This window comes from Mchenga conophoros, linkage group LG5 (assembly GCF_057382185.1).
Source record: "Mchenga conophoros isolate Kocher_MC1m ecotype Shallow Benthic linkage group LG5, M_conophoros_male_GT1.1, whole genome shotgun sequence".
Classification (NCBI taxonomy): domain Eukaryota; kingdom Metazoa; phylum Chordata; class Actinopteri; order Cichliformes; family Cichlidae; genus Mchenga; species Mchenga conophoros.
Window position 1 is genome coordinate 39,999,445 of NC_140530.1, and position 8,604 is coordinate 40,008,048.

Sequence of the window (8,604 nt, forward strand, 5' to 3'; positions counted from 1 at the left end):
AGGAAAGTGGCTGCGGGCGAGCCGCCAGCCTTCACTTTGAGCTGCTTCTGCCCTGCTGGGAGAGGAAGCGGGTCGTTCAGCGCGAGCTTGTTGGGCTCGAAGGTTGATCTGAACGCCGTCTTCATTCTCACGACGCCAGGAGACTTCCTGTTAGCCGCGCACATCTCAACTGTCGCCCCCGCAGCCTCTCAGCGGGCTGCTTCGTGTCTCGTCGGCCTTCAGCTCGGCACAAAGAGAGAGAGCGACTTGAGGGGGATCAGTTTGTGGGCTTCTGCTTTATAAGGCATCCTCATGGTCGGGAGCGGCCCGGTGACTCCGCCTCCATCACGCCGTGTGTTATTACTTTGACACTTTGCAGATTTTTGAACGTGTGCAGGATCGATGTCGCGTGTGATCGTGGGGCGCTCCACACCGATTCAGATTTAAGTAAATGATCGATGAGTCCCGCCTCCTCTGAGGACGACCCTCCTCACTGGCCTGTCGCTCGCCCTCCTCATCGTCTCCGTGATAAATTAAAAGTATTAATGGGGCCGCTAATGAGGTAATTAGTTTGTTGAATTAATGGTTAGCTAATGTTTTCGTTCCTGACAGCACACCAGGTGGACCCGGTGGGTGGTATTAATATTAAATCTGTGTTTTTGAACATGAAGGAGAGGCCCAGCTGCTGCCTCGCCTCGCAGACACGCTGCTTCCTGATAAACACAAACTTCAGCTGCCAAACGTGGAAAGGGTGAGAACACCGGTCGACCTCTGAAAATGAAAGCACGCTGAAGCATCACGGTGAAGGCAGAGGCTTCACTATCTTCTGTATTTGTTTTAGTTTCCTTCAGTTACTCAATGTGAGCGCGTGCGACAGATGACCCGGGAGGGCGAGCGTGGCGAGCTCGTTTGTGCAAAGACTTTGCAGGTTTGTTCTGAACCACAATGAGCTGCAGTTCTCACCAGAATGACATCATGACTATCAGAAACACAAACGCCAGCTTGTGCGAGCGTGTCGACGCACTTCCTTTAAAGGAGCGACACAAACAGCTTGCATCCTGCTGCTGTGACGCTGCGTTCGTCTTCTGCGTGGACGAGGCCCAAAGCTCTTCCGTGGTCGTTCTCGTCCTTCTCCAACAGGTATTATGTGCCAGCTGGCCCAGCTTCACTAACCCCGCCCCCTCCTGCAGAGCAGGCACACGGATCGCTTCACTGGAGCTGAAAGAGTTTGGACGCCTCAGGCTTTGATTGATTTTAGGACTGAGGAGGATTTGGACTCCTTTGTGCTTGATGAGGTCGGAATGAGCAAGCAGACTGGAAGAAGTTTGGTCTGGGGCGTGTCCTCGGGGCGGATGGCGAGCGCGGGGATTCACGCTCTGTATTAGAAACTGTGCTAAGAGAGAAACGACAGAGAACTGTGTCTTGCATCGTCTCATTTCAGACCCACGTTTCTCAGCCCCGTTCCATCACTCGTGAACCTGCGGCGGGCTGGGGGTGTAATAAGCGGCGACAGGCACGGTACCAGCTTAATGTGTCCTCGAAGCTCGCCTGTCGAGTGAGGCGAGCCACCGAGGGTGGATTCATTGCTGCGAGGAGCAGCTATCTCTGTGAAACACGCCCGGCGCCGAGCCCAGCAACATTTAGAAAGGGCTGCAGAGAGCTGGACGCCGCGGCGAGGGGCGTTTGTGTGAGAGAGCGATACCGAGAGGCTGGAGCTCGTCCACTCACGCTCAAGTGTTTGACTGCTGCTTTTAGCAGAGCGAGGCTGAGTGCAGCCTGCCCGAGCGGCGAAAACAAAATGAATGAACGAGCGGCTGTTTGTCCGTGATTGCTGAATGGGCTCTGGGCAGGCGGCGAGGAGTCGAGCACTCGGGTTTGGCAGAAAGATGTTCAGACGGGAGGAGAGGCTGAGGGGGTGGAGTAAGGCAGAGAGAGCCGAGGGAACATTAAAGTCATCAGTGAGCTCGTGTTTCACCTAAAACACGTGCCGAGTCGTATCTGTGTCTCACCTGTTCAGCCACGCCCCCGAAACTCAGAGCAGCAGAAATAATCAGGTGAAGCTCAGATTCGATGATGATGATTCGATGATATCAGCAAGAACGTCATGAATCAGAGATGCTTCAGACTTATTTATGAGTCGGCACAAACTGCTCTGAATCAGGAAAAACCCTAAACACACAAATAGAAACGATAAAAATGACAAAATGACCAGAGAGCCGCTTCAGCGGGGGTGGAACCGGATCTCGGACGTGACCGCACCCAAACAATGAAGACGCTCAAAGTTTGCTTAGACATTTTTATTGCATCTCGTCATGTTCCCGTGTTTCCATGATCGCCTCGCCCTTATTTTGAAAGTTCCCGTTTACCTGTGAGCAGACTCCTGGTGTCAGACTGTCAGTGGATGATGTTCAGGCTCCGGGCCGTGGCGTCCTGATGTGGACCCTCTGAGGTGCTGAAGCCTTCCTCTCAGCCGTCAGCTGGGCTGAGCTCGGCTGGAAATGTACCATTCAATTAGGTGAGGTCACTGAAAATTTAATTGGCAGCGAGGTCATTATTTCAGCGGCCGCGGACGGCTCGCCTCGCATCCCTCTCCTCCAGAATATTCTTCTTCTAATGACCCACCTCCTCCTCCTCTTCGGTTGTAGGTGACAGCGAGGTGAGGATGGAGGGCGCAGTAGGACAAACGAATTAACAGCATGAGATTAAAGAGAGGAGCATGCCTGATGAATTATGCAAGCACGAGTCCTGACCGGACTTAATGGGGCCGCTGTGTGGAACGAGGCTTTTAATGTGAAAGCATCTGAGGAGTGTGTGTCTTTGCATGAATTAATCAGTTACATTTAAATAAGTGCCGGGTTACGTGTTTCATGAATTAAACACGTTTGGAGCCGAGACCTCGCTCGCCTTCAACAGCCCGTGGGCCGATGTCGCCGCCCACCGCCGCTCTCCTGCTCCCGCCATCGAGCCACACACGCTAACATTAACTTAGAGTCCGGTAATCGGTAACATCACCAGATGAGATGCACGCCAACATGGATTCTTCTTGTAGTTGTAGCTGCTGCTGGTTGTTTTCATCTCTTGTGACTTGTGTTTTGGCTCTTTGTGGTCTTTAATGTCTCATGACCTTAGCTGTTGTCTCTTTGCAGTCCTGTTGTGTGTCTTTGTGTCTCGTTTTGGTCTAACATTAGCTTGGGTTGGTGTGATAACGGCGGCACACACAGCGCGGTGTTAAACGGTTTCAAACGCACTCTCTGGTCTGTAGGACGAGGCTCATAAACCGTGTGGCGCAGGTACCCCGCTTCCACCTCGCCGGCCTACTTAATCAGAGAAATGTCAGCACCTTCACTCGCTGCTCCACTTTCATCCACGTTTTTATGGCGCCAAATTACATCCTCGCTGATGAGGACTTAAAAAAGCCAGCAGGCGGAGAACCGGCAAGAAACAGAGAGGGGCGAGGAAGATTAGAGGCGGGAGAGGAAGAGGAGGATGAAGGGATGGAGGCTGAGTCAGTCGGTCTGTCACACTCCTGCTGGAGGTGAATCACAGTCAAGCTGAATGCTGATGGTTTACAAATAAAGTGATAATAACAGTGCTCACACACAGACACACACAGTGAGTCAGGAAGTGAAAGTGTTCTGCAGCTCGTTGTTTCTGCTTCATTTAGCCGTCCGTCAGCAGGCTGGAAGAAACAGTGTGTTGATGAATGCGTGCACGGTCCCGTGTGTGTGTGTGTGTTGCCTGATCGCACAAAATGAGCGGCTGTAATGAAATCTGTGATTGCTGCACCGTAGGCGAGCAGGGTCATTGTAATTAAGTGTGATTAGGAGGCAGCGTTTCTCGTTCTCCACCTCTGATTCACTCACAGAGGGGCGACTGCACCGCCTCTCCTCCCACATATGATACGTGTGCACGAACGTGTGCACGAACGTGTGCACGGGCCTCATACGCCTCGGGTAGAGCGACGGATAAGAAGAGATGTGAAGTGACATGGAAATAACTGTCTTTGCAGCAGACGTGTAGTTAACCCAAGTTTGTGCAGAGAAAACAGAAGGAGGGACTTTTATTTTGAAAAGTCACAATATATAGGGTCTGATTGGCCGCAGTTCTTACAGTTAGCCTCTTAAAATCCACGTTAGCTGATTAGGGGAGGGGCTACCTTTTGTATATACCACTATGGTGACCTGGTGCTCAGCAATTATAGACCTGGAGGTCTTTTTGTTGTCCTCCTCGCTCTGCTCTTTGTAAATTTTATGTCTTGTGTTGTGTTACGTGTGTTTGTCGTGTGTTTGTGTCATTGCATGTCAGACAGCTATGAGCACAAACATGGACGCGTCTGCATTAAAGGTCTGAGACTGAATAAAGAAAGCTAAACCCTGGAAGTAGACTGGCTTTCTCATTTCATCAGAGGTCAAAGGTCGGTGGATTTAGCAGCTGTGTTTTAGGATTATGTTGCTATGCTGCAGTGTGCTGTAAGCAACTGTTTACAGGGATTTAAAGGCAAACTTCCAGGGACTGCGTGACACTGACAGCCCCTCAGCACAGTAACAGCTCTTACTGAAATAACTGAGCTGTGACCAACATGGCTGCAGCTGTTCTTCCTCTCTGCTTTCAAGATCAGGCTTCAAACTTTCCTTTTTGCTAAAGCATATAGTTAGGGCTGGACCAGGTGACCCTGACTCCTCCCTTAGTTATGCTGCAATAGACGTAGGCTGCCGGGGGATTCCCATAATGCATTGGGTGTTTCTTCTTCACTCACTATGTATTAACAGACCTCTCTGCACTGAATCATATCTGTTATTAATCTCTGTCTCTCTTCCACAGCATGTCTTTATCCTGTCTTCCTTCTCTCACCCCAACCAATCACAGCAGATGGCCCCGCCCCTCCCTGAGCCTGGTTCTGTCGGAGGTTTCTTCCTGTTAAAAGGGAGTTTTTCCTTCCCGCTGTCGCCAAAGTGCTGCTCACAGGGGGTCATATGATTGTTGGGTTTTTCTCTGTATGTGTTATTGCAGGGTCGACCTTACAATATAAAGCACCCTGAGGCGACTGTTGTTGTGATTTGGCGCTGTGTAAATAACATTGAAATGAAATGTGAACAGGAAGTGGAATCATGTAGTGGAGAAAGCAGAGGCATTTTTATCGTCAGCTGGATTTTGAGTGGATACGAGATGTTCCCAGTGATTCGTGGAAATTAGCCGTCAGATCAAATTATCTCTGAGACCCTCGACGGGGTTCCAGCGTCGCCGCTCTGGGCCTTAAGTAAAGATCATATCCTTCAGCCACAGTCTTTAAAACACAAACGGCTGGCTACAGGAGCCCGCTGGGCCCAATTCAGAAGGATGGATTGTTTTATTTTCAGGGAGAATATCATCTGTTTTACCCTCTAAATGTGCTGTTATCACAGGCACGGCACATCCTGTTGAGACCTGTGAGTGAGGACTGTGTTATCTCGCTGCTGCAGCTCAGGGAAACATGTCGCCTGGTTTTAGCCTGAAATACAGCAGCTCTGTTCATTAGCGCGTCGCGAGCTTTTGACTTCCTGTGTTTGTTCCGGGTCTCAGTTTATTTGAGGCCCTTCTCTGTTTGCCGAGAGGCTGCAGAGGATTTTTCTGTCAGTCACAGAAGGATTTGAGTGATGTGGTGTGTTTGTCATGCAGGGACTCTGCTGAGGAACTTTCCAACAACACAGTTTTAGTCTTTAATCATTGGCTTTTGGTCAAGATGACAAAAACCGTACAGACTGATCAGAGGGGAAACCGACAAAACTAACAAATGTTCAAAGTGTTACTGTGAGCAGAGAGAAACATGGCCGACACCAGTGCAGCAGTGACTAAAACACTTTGACCATGACGGCCTTCGCTGTGGTGAGCCGACGATCTCAACGACTGTGACCGCTGATTACTCACAGGCGTCGCCACTACGAGGAGATGCAGCGGCTCCGCCCCGCACCATGACAGAAACCTAACGAGTCGGGCTTGCTGATTTGACGACTGCGTTGGTGCCAGCTGTTGTTGTGTGTGTGGTTTTATTTTGTTGACGAGTGATGTGCTGAGGATCGGTGCAGGGCTTCCCGGAGCATCGCACTGATCCACTGACAGCTGTCTGCACGGCGAGGGCGAGGGCGAGCTGCTCACACAGGATTCAGTTACTTTTACAAGCAGCAGAGATGTGAGACTCTGGAGGAGATGAAGATCCTCGGCGTGTGACTCTCAGAATAAAACGCTGAAATGGTCAGTCTGAACACGCTGACATGAAACACATCATTTTAGATTCGGTTTGATCTGCTGAGGATGAGCACGCCGCTCAGAGAGAAATCCCTCTGCGTCTGCACGATGACGCTCTCCAGCACGTCCAATGTGCCGATTCAGTTCAGAGAGCCGCCGCTGCAGCAGATGCGGCCCGCTGGGTAATAATGGAGGGTGAAGGAATCTGTCAGAGACGCGAGAACAGTGAGGAGATGGTGACGCTCTCACACTCAAACAGTGTTTAATGGATCTAATTCATGTTCAGCGCTGCCCCGTTTTTAATTAGAAACTCTGGACGGGCCGGACGGCGTGCAGACGGAGCGTGCTCACAAATCTCACATGCTCATAAATGTCTTATTTTTATACGAGGCAAAGATCAAATTCAGCTTCTTCTTCTGATACATTCATGGAAACCTCCATCTGGGGTCTCCGCCGCCTGTTTGTTTTGACCTCTGACCCCCTGGAGGTTCAGGTCTCACACGGAGGCTCGCAGCGGCGCCGTCCTCCCACACAAGCGCTCGTTAATAGACATCAGTGACGAGCAGAAGGTCAGTAAATCCGAGTCCTCTGCCGTCGTCACGGCGCATTAATGTCAGATGGGAATGCCAGCGTGTAGGATCATCGCTGCCTCTGATTGGCTGTTTCGTTTTCCTGTCAGGGCTGCCGATCGATGCTTCAGCTCTCCCGTCATCTCTCTCCTCGCCTCAGAGGCGTGGACCGTCCTCGCCTCCCAGCTCACCTCGCCGTCTCAGATCAATGCTGGCCGAGTTTTATTGAAGCCGGCAGGGGGCGAAGAGGAAGTCCACAGGAAGTCCAGTCATGTTGATGTGATCCATACAAAGCGATTCACACTTCATAATAATCCTTCTTTGTCTTATTCTGGGCCTTGTAACCGGAAGGTCGCCGGTTCGATCCCTGGGCTCTCTGTCCTGGTCGTTGTGTCCTTGGGCAAGACACTTCACCTACCGCCTACTGGTGTTGGCCAGAGGGGCCGATGGCGCGATATGGCAGCCTGGCTTCTGTCAGTCTGCCCCAGGGCAGCTGTGGCTACAACTGTAGCTGCCTCCACCAGTGTGTGAATGTGAGAGTGAATGAATAGTGGCATTGTAAAGCGCTATATAAATGCAATCCAATCCATTTGAGCCGTAAAACAAACGTGTTCAGCGCCTCGTTCTGCTCACCTCAGCACCTCATGTTCACAACTCCTGTTCAGACTTCTTCAGTACAAAAACGATCAATAACTCAAGTTTTTATTAGCGGCTGAACAACAGAACCAATCAGCGTTAATATTAATGAGACCTCGTTAACCTGCAGCTCAGGCTGATGAACAGCCGAGCAGCAGAAGGTCCTAAAAGCTCGTGAAAACATCTAAACATGTTAATAAAAGCTTTGAATATTGTAACAGTAATAAAATGTGGTAAAAGTGGTTTTATAACTCTTATTTACATATATATAATTATCACAATGTGACATATACACCATAAAATGTTAAGAAAAGCATGAATTTACTTTATAATTTACCAGCAGATAAATACACATATATGTAATCATTTATAAGGGAACAGTCAAACACGGTCACACCATCTTATCATCAGAGCAACAGGAAAAGCTCACGCCATAAGTGATCACATGACGGCGTCAGGTTGAAGCTTACATGAAGTCGTTTTTCGAGATGACACGTGAACATCTGGCCTGTTTTTATGTTCAGCGTGCGCTCGTGTTGTTTTGGTTCATGCTGCAGACTCATCTCGCCATCATACAGATGTTTATAATAATCACCTGTCCAGTCATTCCCGAAGAATCCTTCTGCGTCACCTCCACGCTCCCCTCCTAACATCCCCTGTTTCCTTCCACTCTCCTCCTGCAGATCCCTCAGATCAGCTACGCCTCCACGGCGCCAGAGCTGAGCGACGACCGGCGGTACGACTTCTTCTCTCGGGTGGTCCCTCCGGACAGCTTCCAGGCTCAGGCCATGGTGGACATCGTCAAGACCATGGGCTGGAACTACGTCTCCACGGTGGCGTCAGAGGGCAGTTACGGCGAGAAGGGCGTGGATGCCTTCATGCAGCTCTCCAGAGAGGCGGGTAAGGTCTGCACGAGCTCGTAATAAGCTGTAAGGTGGGGGTCAGGGGTGGGATTAAAGCGTTGTTTTTACGCTTCTGCATTTAAGACAGGCGTCCAATCAGAGCGGTGTTGTGATGAGGGCGTGAAACTCACGAAGGTTCATTTGCTGCCGTTAGGGCGGGCGTTTGGCGTGACGCTGAGGTCGTCTCTTTGGGCTGCAGGATGAAGGTTTCGCTCGTCAGAAGCAGTTTCGGAGATTCCAGGTTGCTTTCTGACTCCTCACACAGACTCAGGTGTAGTTTAGCCTAAAAATCCAAC

At 50.4% G+C, this 8,604-nt stretch overlaps 1 protein-coding gene across 2 annotated transcripts in view; it reads left to right on the forward strand.

Moving 5' to 3' along the window:
- The window catches only part of grm7 (glutamate metabotropic receptor 7), a 148,065-nt gene that overhangs the window by 48,531 nt on the left and 90,930 nt on the right, over window positions 1-8,604 (forward strand). For both annotated transcript variants that reach the window (XM_085275345.1, XM_085275344.1), the window contains exon 2: window positions 8,090-8,306. In XM_085275345.1, the coding sequence (XP_085131471.1) occupies window positions 8,090-8,306 (217 nt within the window). The remainder of the gene's footprint in view (window positions 1-8,089; window positions 8,307-8,604) is intronic.